The 17,249-nt window shown below is 35.9% G+C and overlaps 1 protein-coding gene across 32 annotated transcripts in view; it reads right to left on the bottom strand.

The window, feature by feature from the left end:
- Positions 1-480: 480 nt before the first annotated feature.
- The window catches only part of RIMS2 (regulating synaptic membrane exocytosis 2), a 279,536-nt gene continuing 262,767 nt past the window's right edge, over positions 481-17,249 (bottom strand). For 31 of the 32 annotated variants that reach the window (XM_087931589.1, XM_087931590.1, XM_087931593.1 and 28 more), the window contains 5 exons: positions 14,599-14,740; positions 12,087-12,199; positions 9,400-9,501; positions 8,044-8,183; positions 481-2,056 (listed from right to left, as the gene is read on the bottom strand). In XM_087931589.1, the coding sequence (XP_087787715.1) occupies positions 1,838-2,056; positions 8,044-8,183; positions 9,400-9,501; positions 12,087-12,199; positions 14,599-14,740 (716 nt within the window). In that variant the 3' untranslated portion in view covers positions 481-1,837. The remainder of the gene's footprint in view (positions 2,057-8,043; positions 8,184-9,399; positions 9,502-12,086; positions 12,200-14,598; positions 14,741-17,249) is intronic. The other variant, XM_087931580.1, reaches the window with a different exon arrangement.

Below are 17,249 nucleotides of genomic sequence, written 5' to 3'. Positions count from 1 at the left end.
ACTTCAACATGAACAAGGTACATATCTTTTTATCAGGAAAAAAATGAGATCTGGACTTAAAATTATCCACATTTCCAGTTACCCTAAATTACCTGATATAGGAAACAGGTGTTTGTTTCTTCAAATACCTGCAACATGTGCATTTTAGGTTCTTGGTGATGGGTGTCAAAATTAATAAATGTTATGTACTTTGTTTAAGGCGTTTAAGAATTTAAAAAAAACCTGCAATCTCTTTGGGCATGTGATTCCCATTAATAGAAATATTAAGTAGATACAGGACTGCAGCTCAAATTATGACTTGAATGTCAAGTTCATATTCACTGATTTCCCATCCCAGTTTATGAAAACTGAACAGAAGAGTTTAATAGGTAGCAATTTATTTGGCTCAATGGAAGTGATAAGATGCTGATATTTACCAAGACTGTTCTGATATTTCTTTATCTAGAAATGATACTTCAACCTTTGAATGAATGATGCTGGTGCTGAAAACAAATTTATTGAAGACGTTTTACAAATGGCCACATGATTCCAGTATTTTGCTGTAGAATTCAATTTGAAGGTGAGAGGGAAAAGTTTTTCATGCACTGTACAATAAACAGCAAAAAGTTCAATTTGTTATCAAATACATGCTGAATTATTGTAAGGTACTCCCCAAGCCATGTTGCAAAATTCTTTTCAACATGCTTGAAAAAAGTTCTTAAACAATTTTTTTCTCAAAGATTTCAGAAATGCAGAATCAGTCTGTATCCCTGAATCAAATAGGGAGCTTGAGAGTAGTAGTAAGTCAAAAAGTAGCAATTTCGAAGGATAATGATCGTCCTGGGAGCCAGGACAGCAACGAGAGGGCAAAAGGAGGATGGGGGAAACAAGAAGGGAAAGAAGTGTACAATTTGCACATATTTTGAACTTTACAAGGCTTGTACCTTTTACATTTAAATAAATTTAATATATTACATTTATTTCTTGTCACATAAACATAATTTGAGTATTTGCTAGAAATTATTAATTTGTCATTGTTGTCTGCAAAAACACAGACCATGATTGGTTTAAAGAATGATAACTTGGTGTGTCTATCACCTTGTTGCATTCTCTCCCTTTTAAAACCATGCACTAGTGAAATTTATTTTTAAAAATAATATAAATTGTTGAAAATGGCTGATTTATTCTTTTTTTTTTTTGCAAGTTGCAGCCCCAAGAAAATAATTTTAAATGTTCAGCATAATCTGTGTCCATGCAAAAAAAGTGTCTTTAATTCATACAGTACAGTATAGCCACAGGATTTTACTTTTCAATTAGTCCACGCTGGATTTGATTAGTAGCCGGGGTTACAAAGCCTGCCACTCTAAGTCTTCAAGCTTTCTGATAAGGCAAGTTTCCTCTGCTGTTAATGAATGCAATGACAGCTCACTTTTCTTTTTTTCTTCTAGCACGACTTCTTTGGGTAGTTCCATATATCTGTGGCATAACCAGGCTTGGGTGGGTGCGGGCAGGAAAGGGCCAGTAAAGAAAAGGAAACAAGAAAATAGACGTGCCATTGAAGGGATTCTTGTTGTATGAGACAACTTGATTCTTTAGTTTAATCCATGGCTTCAAATTGGATTAAAAGTTGAGTGTTACTGAACTCCAAACCATTCAGTTCTTCCAGTTCCACTCCTTCACCTGAGGACTTCCTTTAGAGCACAATGTGTGCAACTTCCTCTGAGAATACAGGATCGCTTTCTAGCCCTAGAAACAGGCTCCAAAGACGCAACATTAAGCATGCAGTGTTACCAGAGCTTGCGACCTGTTAAATATTTTTTTTTTGTAACGCTGGTTGCTATGATAGAGTTCACAGCTGCTATGAGCGAGCGTACGACGGTCCTGTTGAACTTTCGAGAGATGATTGGGAAGCCCTTCTTGTAAGAGGGGCCAAAGTTGGATCTACTAGGGACGAAGGAGGAAATAGTTTAAACCAGCCAATCACCATATTGGACAGGTCCAGTTCTTCTAAAAGTATCTGTGCCACTCCCATAAAGGATTTATGATCCATACGCCCATAGTCTCCCCATACAATAATCTGTTGGATTAAAAAGAAATAATATATTTTAAGGAAATAACAAAGGAAATCCAATATTTTATGTAGAATATTTCTGAGATGGATAGATTCATATGTGCTGGTTTAATGAACCCAACAAGAAAAATATGAGCTGGAAACACTGCTTGGAGTCCAAATTACTTTTACTTAAGTTCATTCCTGGCTCTTTTCTAATTTAATCTTCTCCCTGAGCCATATTATGATGTACCTAAAGAGTCCCTTAACTTTTGAAGAACGGAATGGCCTTAGATGGCTCATGTTACATTTCATCTCAAATGAAGATTAAAATTTAGATTCTAACAGAGCTAAATCCAACCAAAAAATCTCTTCATTATTTAAAACATTGACCGACACATTTGATTACATAAAAAAGACTTTGCAAATTATGTTTGCAAATGCAAAAGGATATCCCCAAAATTTAATTAGTATTAACCAGGGTCTAACTCTAAAATCCTAAAAATGCTATTCATTATAAAATCAAGGCACATTGTTTGACTTTACTAGGGCTGGCATGTGGAGTAAGCAATAACTCAAACCTTGCCAGCCTGCTGAATATGTCTGATAATAACTCCCTTCCTAGTACATTTTGTAGCAGGGTTGCAATCAAAGCTGCACAAATATCTATAAAAATGACAGCATAAAAGGAACACAAGTCATTGATTCCACCTTTTACCTATAAGAACAGGTAAATAGAACAAAAATATTTCTTTGAAAGGGTAAAGACCGCAAGTCCAAGATAAACCTCTGATGACAACCTGAACAAGTTCACATACTTGGGAAGAATTTCAGAGTAATTTGCCATAGCTTTTTCTTAAAGTGTTCTTTCTATATCAGTGGAATCCTTCAGGCCTGAAATCTCCTGGTCATTTCCCATTCAGCAAAGGTTATGAGATCTGTTCCTTAATAGTTCTCAAGCTAACAACTTAATTTGGACCAGTGTAAAGATTTGAAGATATTTCAGTACTGCAACACTGGATAGATAAAAAGTAGAACATCATCTGAATTTAGGTCCTTTCACATCTGAATGATTGGTCTTGAATCTCATTCGAGATCTATCTCTCAGATTTTTTTTTCTTTTTAAACATTTTAAACTTTTTCAGAATGATAAATGTAATAAATAAATCAATATTTTTCTTCCAAAATAGATTTAAATGTATCAACCCAAATAATTGTTTACAGTTTAAAGTATGGCTATATGAATGATAATCTGGAAGCAGCTCCCAATAACTACAACATAGCTATTTCTATGTGACTTTTCACCAATTACGCTATGAGACTTTTAATCTGCAGTCTTGGGATTTAATTTTTATTTGCTGCGGTTTTCAGTCATAATGTTGTATTGTGCTTCTATTTAGGTCACAGCAGGAGGGAGCATCTAGCTTACTTTGGCTAATTTTGGAAAAATAAATCAGGGTTAGACCTGATTAGCATAAGAATGGAAGACAACTATTAAATCTCCAGGCTAGACAGTGTTTGACTATGAGAATAATGCTGTTTTTGCTCCCTTCTAAAAAGAGAAAATAGCAAGAGTGAATGTGAAAAACAACAGAGGATTAATTTTGCGAAGTATGCCTAGGAAGCTGTTTGGTAGAATTCTGCTAGAAAAAGTATGAGAAGTAACAATGACTAAAATTTAGGAAACGCAGTACAGCTTTATGCCATATAGTGATGGATATAAGACTTTTTTGCACTTCAAATTGTCATTAATAACCACATGAATGCAGCAAGAAAATTATGTTTGCTGATTTAATGAAAGTATATGACAAAATAAATCAGCTGGAATTCTGGAACATTTTAAATGACTATAGAGATAAAGGCTGATTACTGAACGCAGTAAGAATGATACAGGATAAGAAAGCAAGGGTGAGAATAAATAGAAAACTTAGTAAATAGTTGGATGTTGAGTAAGATGAGAATGTGTGTTTCCCCCTTTTTTATTTAATGCATTTACAAATAAATGTTGATGTCATTAGCAGTGAGTTGGTCAGGATGTGAATCTTTGTACAAAGATGATATTGTCTTGTTGGCTGAGGACCCAAATAATTTGCAATAATTACGGCTGTATAATACAACAAGTAATATAGAAAATGATGTATCCAAGATAAGGATAGCTGTTATAAGAAAAAAAAATTAGCAAGTTATGTATAAATGGCAAAAGACCAGACCAAGGAGAAGAAGAACAAAGGGATGATGTGCAAAGATGAGAGACAGCAGGTAGTAAAACAAGAAGGTAGAATCAAACAGTGATTTGTTGCTAAATTAATGCAGATTGAATACAAAACAGAGTAACCAGTATGAAATAAATTCGTATTGTTATTAGTTTGGGGTTCATAGAAAGGATGAATGAGAACTTCTACAACTGATCTATGAAAGAGTGAATGGTTGAAAGAAAGTGAGGACCTGATGCTGGATGAGGTTGATGAGTTTTGATGAGTTCCTCAGAAAGATATAAAGATATGGAGATAGTTGGAGGTAGTATGGTTTGCAAAGATAGAAAACTTTGCAGAAGCTATGGTAGATTTTAATAGTATAAAATAGTTTTAGCTATATTTCTTTTTCTTATTATCATTTAATTTCTTTAGCTAACTCTTTTTCTCTGCACTCTGCATAAAAATGCTTATCTCAAATGGGAAAACAAGATGGATGTCTCTATGTGTATGTTAAATATTTATGTAAAAGCAAGGTAGGATATTATTTGTTTATAAAGTTGGAAATGGATTCATATAACAGAGAGCTTAAAACAGTATTAAGCCATAAAACAGCTGGGGGGAGGGAGGTTAGCCTTCACTATATTAAATTAATATCCTAGAGCAGAACAGAAAAACAACTTGCAACTGAGGCACGAAGGAATTGAAGGATAGATGAAAGGCATAGGGCCTAACCCAAAGGTGCTTTTTCAAGAGGCAACTGGACTTTTTGGGTTTACTTTGAAGATGTTTTCAGATTGCAAGATTCCAGAGCTGAGGAAGATTCTTGGATGAGAAGCGAAACATCTTCAAAGAAAAAACAGAAAGTCTAGTTGCCTCCAGAAGTTGTGAATGCTCCAACAGTGGAAGTTTTTTTAAAACAACATTGGATAACCATTTGTCTGAAGCGGTGTAGGATTTCTTGCCTAAGCAGGGGTTGGACCTCCAAGGTCTCTTCCAATTCTGTTATTCTATCCTATTCTAGTTGCCTTTTGAAAAAGCATCCTTGGGGCAACCATGACCTGGATGACTGAGAAACTCCATGGGCATATGGCCTACGTAAAACTTAGCAGCTAATATTAGCTACTCCCTCTTGCTTACTTGCTCTCCCGCCCCAAACTGAAACTCAGGCTACTGTTTCCTTGCTGCTTAGGGGGTTGTTTAAGGAAATCTCCAATGCTTCAGGGGCTTCTTTCTGATTTTATGGGAAGCAACCAGAAAAGAAACTTTTTATCAGCACGAGATGTGTAACACATCTTGAGAAGTTCAATGGAGTTCAATGGAGAAACACACAGCTATTGCATAATGGTGGGTGATATAAAAAAAAGGCTTGCAACTTGAATAATGTCTCAAGTAGCCACCCAGCAAACCCTTTTGTACACTTCAGACTGAGATGTACACTGCTTTTGTTGTAGTAGCTACTGGGATGTTCAGTGCACCATCTGGTTCATTACAGCATGCAGAATGTAAATGTTTAAGATCCAAAATGATGAAGAGGGATTGTATTGCTACACTGCTACAATGTTCTTCGCTTGACCTTTCATTTTGTTTAACTCATGGAAGCAGATGGTGAAGTTCTTTGAATGATAGAGTGGTTGTCCCTGCCTTAAAAGGAATGGTAAGTGTTCCACTCCTATAAAAATTCTCCGTTTAAAAGTTTATAGTAAATAATTCACGGGCGCTTCTACAGTTATCATTGTCACAGGCTTCTGACTTCTGTAGTTAGCATGCCTATTACCAACCCTTAGCTGACTGGGCAGATGTGCCATTGTTAAAGAGGAACAGTCTACCATATTTGTCCAAGTGCCAATGACCTATAATGGTAGGTGGGAATGACCTTGGGCGACAGGCACAAGCAGATACGATGCCTGTGGATTTTCAGTAGTCTGTTATTCATTCTTTCTAGGACTGAGAGAAAGTGTCTGGTCCAAGGACATTCTGCTGGTTTGGGCTGAAGACAGGGCTAGAATTCAGAGTTTCCTGGTACAGAAAAATCCCCTTTGCTGAATGAAGATGTCCCTTTGATGAACATGCAATGGAAATCACAGTCCATTTTTTGTTGTTGTTATACTGCCAATTCTACAGTGAGTCTTTGTAATTGATCTCCCCACTTCTCTTTAAAATTCCCAAGACAATTCTGTTTTCTTAAACAATGCTAAATTGTTTTATACCATGTAAAGTCTGCCCTGCAATGAGTAATTATTGTTAATGATCATGCAATATATATATTTATTTATTGGCTTAATTATTTATTTATTTGAATTTGTCAAACAAAAAGGAGAATAAGAATAAAAGAATAAAAATACTATGACAGGGACAATAGACAAGTTAGTGCACTTATGCACACCCCCTCTACTAACCACTAAGTGCACTTATGCATGCCCCCTCTACTAACCTCTAAGTATTATGTAAGGTCCACGGAAGTCAATTTGTGAATGAAACTGTTAAAATTTGTAGCTGAAACAACTGAATCAGATGGAGCATTCCAGACTTTGACCGCTCTATTACAGAAATCATATTTTTACAATCAAGTGTAGAACAATTTACATTGAGTTTAAAGCGGTTGTTAATGGGTGAATTATTGCGATTAAAACCAAAAAGCCATTTACAGGTAAAACATTACTACATATAATTTTGTATGCAGTACCTAGGTCTGACCGCAAGCGATGGAGTTCCAAACCGAGAATTTCAAGCCTAGTAGAATAGGAAATTCTATTGTGTACCGAAAAGTGCAAGACTTTTCTCGTGAAATACTTCTGAACCTGCTCAATTGTACTGATGTCAGATATTACTATGGTGGCCTTTTCTTTTGTGGGTCTGTGGTCATCATATGGTCTATTCACCCTCATCTGCAACTTCTAGTAGGATGCCTTCTCTATTATATGCTTGTTTAAGCACTTCCCTTCCCTAGGGAAACCTTATTAACAATGCTACCTTATGGTCACTTACAGAAGGATTTCCTTGATGGGGTTGCTGACTCTTCGGAATGCTTTTCCTCATGTGTGAGGACTGCCTGCCTTTACATTGGCTATTGAAATCTTACCTTTTCAGGGACGTCTTCTCCATATTAAAGGTGGAGACAAAAGTTTGTTTATTTGCATTAATCCATTTATTCCTCTTCTATTCTTTTTTTTAGTATGTATATTTTACATTAACTATTGAATGGGATTTTTTTCAGAGTCTCTTTCAGTTCAACTGAAATATTTTATGGGAAGCAATCCCCTTCTTCAGTGTAAATGTATTTGGATACAAGTAATTTAATTGTAGATTGTAGAGTTAGTTCTTTTTTGGTTTTAATGTATGTTTTGTTTATGGATTGTTTTGCTTGTTGAGTGTCTACCGATAATAATTCTTCATCTGTATTTTCAGTGATTGGTTGTATTGGATTGTGTATTGTGGATGTATTATTTGCACAATCCAAACCATCTTAATTTGATATTTCAAATGGCCATGGCTGAGCATTCATGTCTAGCATTAATTGTTTGTGTTTGTCATCCATCCATATTTTATGCATAGATTGTCTCACCATTGGAATTAGTTCATTTAATTCTTCTGAGTGAGTTCTGTAATAAGTATATCCACCAATAGATGTAGGTTTGTATTGTTTTCTAAAGAAGAATTTTAATATAATTTCAGAAGCATTTACTTTTTGAGTGAATCTCATTTTTTTACCTTTATGAAAGTAGTCTTTAACAGTTACAGTTTTGTTATCATATTTTGTTCTATATTCTGTTAGTTCAAGGAATAAACATGATTAATCTGCACAGTAGTGATGCAAATTACCTGTAAAACTTTCCCTTGAGGATTCTCTTCAAATGACAACAGCTGCTGGTAAAGTGGTTCCAGCGTTTTTCTTGCCACTTTTGTTTTCTTTTTGGCTATACAGACTCCATTTTCTAATAGATACACCTTTACATAGGGTGCTTTGGAGGAAAAAATATAAACAACTGTTAAGAAAATGTTCACATTAGCTATGCTCTTGAGCAGTCAGTGATATTTAGCTTCAGCTGAATATATCTTCACACAGTGCATTTATGAATGACCAAAATTACTTATGCAGACTTGTCTTTCCATCCTTTGTCCCTTTTCCTGAGCACTGGGAATCAGCAAATACTAGCACTATTGCTTCAGGGTTTGATAGATATTTAGTCTTCAATAGAAAACTAACCAAAGCAGAAGGACAATTCACAGTGGAAGCTTTCGATCAGAGGTGGTATTCAGCAGGTTTTGACCAGTTCTGGAGAACCGGTAGCAGAAATTTTGAGTAGTTTGGAGAACCGGCAAATACCACCTCTGACTGGAGATTTTACAGTATCCTTCCCCTGTCACGCCCCATCAAGCCACACCTACAGAACCGGTAGTAAAAAAATTTGAATCCCAAGAATGCTAAGAGTTTAGGATTCAGATTTAATTGTGGTTTCAATTGGGAAACTGTGACCATCCTAGACCAAAAACACTACAGAATTTCTAGAAGTCTGGCACTCTGACAAATTAGCCATCAATAGACAGACAGACATAAACAATATCTATATACTGTGCAAAAGAAACAAAAGTCAAAAAGGGACCAAAAAGACCAAAGCGCCTTCCCACCACCAATCAGCATCCAGATAAACATAGATTAGCTCCAACATTAACATCAGACCAGTAATTAAGTGAACAATACCCCAATCAAGGAACTGCCAAACAAGACAGCCCAGCCAAACAACTTTTAAGACCACCCCCATCAACACTGACAGGGCAAGCGACTAGTATATAAACTTAGAGCAAACTCCACTCCTTACTAGCACTGATGATGTTACCTAGTTTGGATAATGAAACGTCTGCAAGAAAGCCACAAAGCTCAGAGAGCACCAAAGACCCGTCATACTAAGGGTTTTCATGCATATGCCCATATAGCATTGTTAATTAATTTTATATATCAAAACTGGGACAGAATTAAGAAAATTGAATTATAAAGGTAATACTCTGTATTGTTCAGATCTCATCTCTAAAGAAGAGGACCCTATGGTGATGTTCAGTACCGTAAAGCTGAGGCTACTTTCACTAAATGTTGTGGAAAAGTTAAGCTTACGGAAAAATGAATTCCTGCCATACTATCACAGCATTTATAGTTCTGGGAGCTAAGCATACTTCTTTTACCTGGCAGTGTCTTTGAACCTGGTTTTACAACAAGGCCTCGTGCTCTTATTATTTCTACCTCCAATTGTCCCTTTTTGTCCATCATTCCAACTTGGATATCACCTAAAGAAACAAAAAAATGCAACTATTTAAATGAAAAAGGTACAATTGTATGAATGCGTGCACACATGCACAAACACGTACAGTCTGGGATTATATAAATAGACATGAAAGTAAATAACTAAATAACTCATCTGTACTTCATCATCAATTCAGTTTAACTGTAAACCACATCTGATCACTCGATTGTACTAGATTCTGACTTATAGGACTGAACAATAGTTTTTCTATTTCTATTATTAACAATGTAAAGGATAGGACAGCAGTTCTCAACTGGGGGCTATGGGATACTTCAAGAGTTGAAAAAGCTAAAGTTGAAAAACATATAGAACTGTTTTAAAGAGTTTATCTTTGATATGCTCCCACAATGTCATGGAAAGGGAAGATCTTAACCATGGTAACAGTGTTTGTTCTTTGTACCAGGGTCTGATTTATGAACTTGTATCCACTGTAAAGGGTTTTTCATGGAAATATCAAAACCATACAGAAATCTTTTAACAGAATGTATAATCATACAAAGTCCCATTAGACTTTTTAATTTTCAGCATTTATAACATGCATCCAGTTGACATATCAGCAGTAGCAGTCAACTGAAAACTCATGTTTGAGTCACTTCATTTATCTGCTCTTGCATTACTGCCTGCTCTACCAGTATTATTACCAGTATTACCCAAATGCATATTGTTCTCCATGGCCACTTCATTTAGAGATAACTATAACATTGTCCTGCTTTTTTTCAGTTTAGGGACCATGTCTTAACAGGATGTGCATATTATGCAAAGAGCGGTTTTTCTCTGCAGTTTTAGCGTACATGTATATACAATATGCCATTATTACTGAGGGGGCAAAATCTATCCAAAAATAACAAAATACATTTCCTACAACTACAAAGCAATGAGTTCAGATTGTCTGAACAGTGTGTCTAGTTATTTCTTTAATCACAGGGCATGTATAAAATACAAATATATAAATATAATTTTGTATCAAAAGTTTTGCAGTTTATGGCAAAACCTGGTTCTGTGATAAACTAAGTACAGTCCCTGTAAAGGAATGTCTGTGGCTCATGCACATGTGCGAATGCATAAAAGCAATCTTTTTTAATGTATTATTGGTATTTACCTGCCTTGAACACTGCAATCTCATCCCATGGGAAATCAGTGGGACTGTTCATTGTGATTGTCTTCAGTTACACTTTAAAGTTATTTCTTGTAATTTATTTTCTGGTACATTAAAATCAAATGTGTAGCAAGAAAAACATATAGTGGAGGATCATGGTATGTGCCAAGAGAGCCAAAGAAAAATGATGTGTATGATACTACAAACACTATCTAGCTGATGCCAGAAAAGGCATTGTTCCATGTCCGTATCCATAATAGAATTAGACAAGGGGTCACAGGAGAAAAGCAAGGTCGAAGTGAGCCACGGGAGAAAAAAGGATGAGAAATACTGCTAGAGGATTTATTTTCCCAATCAGCCATATATCTAATTATAATTTTCCATAAAAACACCATGATGTTTTCTAGAGGTTAGATATTAACAGTTGTAATAAAGCCATATAGAATAGTGTTAAAGTGCTGGATTATGAGAGGGGAGATCGAGATTTTAGACACAGAAGCCACCTTGAGTCAATCTTTCCTTGTCCTTGCTAATTAGCCACAAGGCATTTATTTATTAAAGTTCTTTGCCACCCATCTCACTTCAAAGTGTTAGAAGAAATGTCCATCTGGGTTCAGTTCCAAGTGGGGAGAAAGACACTGGAAACATGGAGGCTGCTTGGAAAAATGGTTTAATGGTGAACAGGATCACATGGGTTTTGGGTCCCGGGCAGCTGAGCACATGGAGTGGGGAGTGAGTGTTATTTACACTGTCTCTTGGGTTTTGAACTAGAGCTTCCTGTTCCTGTAGCAAGGACAAGTATCCTACTGGCTGTCAGACTCCCAGGGGGCAAGGGTCTTAGCTAACTTTGTAGGCTGTGTCACAGGCTTGGTTGAAACTTGCTGGGTGATGTGATGAAGGGGCTTTCCTATTGTGGCTGAATGGCTTTACACTGAAGGATAATCCCATCATCCTGGAGCTGAAGGCCTTTTGTTTTGTAGATAGGCTGGCACCTGCTGGGGGCAGGGAGCTGTAGGGAGCTGCTCTTTGTCTTTAAAAACATGTTTCTCCTTTTCTCATCCAAGGAAATATAATATTCTGCCTTTTTAATATTTCCTAGAATATTTCATTCTTCTAGGAGAGGGGTGGGTGCTAACTTTCTACAGAAGCGACTCTGAGTTGCTACAACATTAAACTACTTGAAAGAAAATCCCTGTCATCTGTATACTGCTAGTTTTGCTTTAAGACTTAGATAAGCATAATGGAAAAATTGTGACCATGCAGGGCCAAATGTTAAGAAAAACGACAACAGATGCTCATAATCACTCTGAGGTGTGGGGGTTTTGTGTGCATGTGTGTAGGTTTGAGTGTTTTCCTTCCTCTTCAAATCTATTTTAAGTCAAAATTATTCCAAGAAATCTAAAGTGAATATAGGTGGTTGACCAAGAGCAATACAGTTTGAATGTGATTATTCAAATGTCAACATTTCTTACCCATTGCTGGAGTAGCTAGGGTCTGGCGTCCAACAAGCTGTGCAGGGCCAAGTCCATCCAGGAAATCACTGAATTGGCTATCTGCTGCCAACCGCACACCAGGAAAGATCAAACTAATAGAAAACACATCTCTTTTTACTAAGATGGTTCTAACACAAAGATCCATTATAAATTATATTATAATCATGGGCAACATTAGTTATATTCCATTCCATATCTACTGTACGTTTACAAATTGTTATTTTATGACACAAAAAATAAATTTATTACTGAATATGCTGAATATTTTTATTTGATCTTAAAAATATTTTTGATCATATTACTTGTATTCTAGAGAGTCAGACCTGGAACCAAAAGATTTTAAATAGCTTATATGGGGGGGAAAACACATTCTTTATTGTATTTTACAGTGTTTTAAATGTGGCTTTTAATATGGTAATACAATTGACTGAGACCTTATAGCACTTAGACTTATATACCACTTCACAGTGCTTTACAGTCCTCTCTAAGCAGTTTAGAGAGTCGGCATATTGCCGCCAACAATTTGGGTCCTCATTTTACCCACCTCGGAAGGATAAAAGATTGAGTCAACCTTGAGCCTGGTGAGATTTGAACTGCCAAATTGCAGGCAGATGGCAGTCAACGGAAGTAGCCTGCAGTACTGTACTCTAACCACTGCGCCACCGAGGCTCTATAATTTCTAAAAAGAACCAAACTGGGCAGAACACATTTCCTGCTCATATTTTCAGTCAAATATTGAATTTAAATGTTGTTAATTAAAGGTATGTCGTGTAAGCAGTTCCTTTGTTCTCAAGAGTATTTCATTTTCAAGAGTTACTCTAAGCCTCTTTCAAATTATATGTGAAGAATGACACTGAATGAAGACAAAAGAGTTTGCCTTTGATAAGCATATTTGTTATAATATTACAAAACGCCCTGCATTGCCAGATGGAACACAGCTACTGGGATGTCTTCCTTATCTTTTAAATAATCTGGCTTTTTTTTTTTGACTGGCTGAAAAGATATTTGAAATCAATGTAAAGTATTTCTTTTGCAGTGTCATTGAGAAATGATCACATGGCTTATTTTACCTCCTGTCTCTTCAAATGATTGCTGCCAGGGATGGGATGCTACTGGTTCTGCCTGGTTCTATAGAGCCGGTAGCGCTGAAGAGCAGCAGACAGCAAACTGGTTCTGTGTTTGCTGCTGTTTGGCCCACCCGCCTGCCCAGGCTCTTACCTGTCCTTTATTTCCTGCTTTTTCAACCTCAGCTGCTTTGCGCAGCACAGCTGAGGTTTTAAAAGCAGGGAAAAAGAGACTTTTCAAACGCTGTGCACCTACGTGCAGCACTTTTCAGCTGCCCGGAAGGCACAGACTAAGGTTATTTTACACACGCAAAACATAATCACCGAACCGGTAGTAACGCCAGTTGAATTCCACCCTTGAATATTGCTCAAGATAGTTAGCTTCATACATATATAATAGTGTCTAAACCAGTGTTTCTGAATCTTGGCAAGTTTAAGATAGGTGGATTTCAAACCCCCATAGTTGGGGAATTCTAAAAGTTGAAGTACTGAGAGACTGGAATTTCTGGAATCGTGGGAGTGGCAATCCAAACAGGGAGAACAAGGAGGGAAAGCAACCTTCTCCTTCACTTGCGCCAGCCACTCCATTACCCATTTCTTCATTGCAGCACAGCGCAGTCCCCAGGATCCATTTTCATAGCGGAGTGGGTGGGTGTGTAATTCAACAACTAGTTCATCCAAATCAGTGTGAACCGGCTGAATCCCACCACTGATTATACTGTGGTGATCAACATCTTGGCTTTGTGCTCTTTCTAGAGATGCCACTGTCCTTCCACAACAGCCTTTTCCTACTTGGTACCTACCAACTGTGTTGAAATAAAATCCCATCATTCCCTTCTATCTTGCCTATTGGTATACAGCAGTGGCCAGGCATGCTAGAAGGATAGAAGGATGTTGGGGAAGAAGGGTAGGCTAGTTTTGTATCCCATTAAATGCATACTCTATGACAGCCCTTCTTTTACTTCGTTACATATATTAAGAAGGTGACAGCCGTATTTATGTGATCGCCAGTCTAAACAACCAGTCCTGAAACTAGTATTGTGGGTTATAGGAAAATTCAGCAGGAGGAAGAGTAGCTGGTGACCGTCTGGGTGCTCTCTCATCACCAAGTGATAGCAAAGTGATAAGCTCTGCTAAGATCCATGAAAAGCAACATATTTGTAGAATAAAAATATATTTTTCATATTTACATAAATGAAATATTCATATATGTATATATGAGAGTTTTTGTTGGAAATGATGTCCCGGTATCAAGAGAGGGAGAGAATCACATTTGTTGCTTCTTAAAAATGATATTCTATATTTAGTTAACCTCACTGGGATTTAGAATGATGTATGTTCACATGCAATGTTGTGATCTTAAACCCAATTTAAATCAATGACATTTGCTTTAGAGATATTTACTTACAATTACAGTCAGGACTTACTTTCCCTCTGAGCTATAACTGTTCATGCTGCCATCTGTAGACTCCCTGCTGGCCTGACGTGTCATCCAATTTCTCATCTCCACAGCCAACCCAGTTTCTGTGCTTCTCTGTACTGTACTCTTCAATTTTTTACCACCTGCTTCTGAAAAAAAAGTAAAAAACACTTAGTTGTATCAAGTATCCATATAAATAGAAATATATTTAAATGGCCAATAAAAACATAGAAATTCAGAGCTGTACAATTTTGCAATAACACTAAAATGCTTAGAAGACATTATTTTAATGGTAGTAGTTACAATTATCACCTACATATGATCTTCAAAGTTAAACATACACAATCAAACAGTTTTATTTACACTGAAGGTATGAAAATAATTTTGCCTGTGTAATTAGGTTTTCCACCTAGCAATTAAATTGGAAAATAACTCTATGGACAGCCAGTATAATAACCATTGCATTAAGGGAAAGAACTTATCGTGTAAATTAGTTTAGGCATAAATAATTATATTTGGATCAAGAAGTATCCTTTTATCTAGTCAGAAACTACCCCAAAAAAGTGAAACAAGATATTGGTATATATGTTTTGCATCTGTTGCTTAAATTCTTCATGGATTCATTACATTTCACCTTTCATTCAGGCACTCAAAAGGAGGTATATATAACATTCTCTTCTATTTTCATGAACAATCTCTAAATCTAGTGAAGTTAAATAACTAGAAGAATATTATTGTCACCACAATATTGTCTTTGTATAGCAGCCTCCGTGTACATAGGGTCCCCATGTATCTGCTACTTCAGTATCAGATATTGCTTAATCTAATGTTTTCAGGAATTTCCAGACACTAAAATCAAATAGCATATTGAAGCAAGTTTTTGTACAAGAAAACATATGTTATAATTTTGATATTTGCAAAGCAAATTGGTATTTCCTTTCCTTTCTAAAGAAGGATAATATTTTAATCATCGCTTTCTCTGAATTTAACAGGTGCTGTACTGAATTTGACCATAACAAGAAACTAGTATAACAACAGTAATATTCTGCTAATCCAAATGCTTCCCATAAACAAAATACTCTGAATGTTGTTTAATATTTAAATGCTGAATATTACTATTAGTAGTTGCTGAGGTTGAAATTGAGTGACAAAATAAACTCCAGTTTAATACTCAAACTTTAAGTTTATTTATTTATTGCATTTATCAATTGGCCCAATCTCGAATTATTCTAAGCAGTGTACTAAAAGAAAACACCACATTGTTACAAAGTTGAATATATATATGTTAATAATTATTGAATAGTTAGAATTTAAGTATTTTAATTGTGAAGAATAAAATGAGTGTTAAATCCTGAATAATGTACTCATCTAAGAGAACATGTAGTATGCATAGAATTTCTGTAAATGTATATCGTAATATGTTTTGAAGCATATCCAAACTGGTGCATCTGCTGTTTTTATATCTTGCAGCATAAAGTACAATGCAAAACTGTGATTATATTTAGTTAGGAAATAGTTCACTATAGAAAGCTTGCTAAATTTCTATATGTAAGATGTCAGAAAATAGCCTACCATATGGAGCAATGCTGACAAGGGACTGTGATTTAAAATATTTTATACATTTGTGACTCAACAGTCAAACTTTCAGTGTTACAATAGTTTCCCCTTTGCAGTTTTAAAAGCTACAAACCACAGGAATAAAGTTAATTTATTCTTCATTAAAGTACTTCTGTTGCTTTTCCTCAAAGTATATGGGAAAGATGATTAATCTCTATCCTCTAAAAATGTATTTAGGTAAGTACAATTTTCTAACTCTTCGAAACATTTGCCAGATGCCTCACATTGCAAGAAAGCACTCAGCCAGGACACACCAAAGTATTAATTACATATAAACTACATTTTAATTGTAATTAATGTCTATTAATTAAAATCAATTGTCTGTAAAGTAAGGTATTGTACTGTATTCATTTTCACCCACATAAACCACTTAGAAGTACAAAAGTACGAGCATATACATACATTTATATACAGATATAATTCCCTTCTTCTTTCCAGCAGAAACAGTGAAAGGAGAAGGAACAACAACAAAAATAACAACAATAAACAAATAATAAAAACAGGCTGAATATGGAATAAGGAAAACTAGCCTCATTGGACAGGGAAGGAAATTAGAAAGGAAGAAAGAGATAACCAGTCAAGGAAGGGGAAAAATGAGAAATAATCCCTCTTTAGGTTTCACAAAAAGAGTTAAATACACCAAATCATCAGTGCTGCAAGTGACAAGTGATCTTCAGATGCACCTTCAAAAGCATCCAAACTTTGAACACCAAAAGCTATGGCTGTAGTTATTTCCTCCTCCTCCTTCCTCTTGCTGAATTATGATCCTGCCTTCTGTAGTTTGAAGCCAGATGTACCAATTCTCCCACTCTCCCATTTTATTTTGTAATGATTAGAAACACTGCTAAACATCAGTTGTCATGAATCTTAGACAGGAAAGAAATGAAGTTCTGCATGGTATTCATGGTTAAAAAGAGGTTATTGGAGTAGACAGGTACCAAACGTTTTCCCTTCTAATCATGGAAAGGATAATCAGGTAGTTAGTAATCCAATGGTGCATAACACATAATTTATAAATTCACATAATAATGGGCAGGAAAT

This window comes from Pseudonaja textilis, chromosome 3 (genome assembly GCF_049901715.1).
Source record: "Pseudonaja textilis isolate UNSWEBS1 chromosome 3, rPseTex1.2, whole genome shotgun sequence".
Lineage (NCBI taxonomy): Eukaryota > Metazoa > Chordata > Lepidosauria > Squamata > Elapidae > Pseudonaja > Pseudonaja textilis.
Note: the sequence above shows the minus strand (reverse complement) of the source record. Positions and strands in the feature narration are given on the sequence as shown.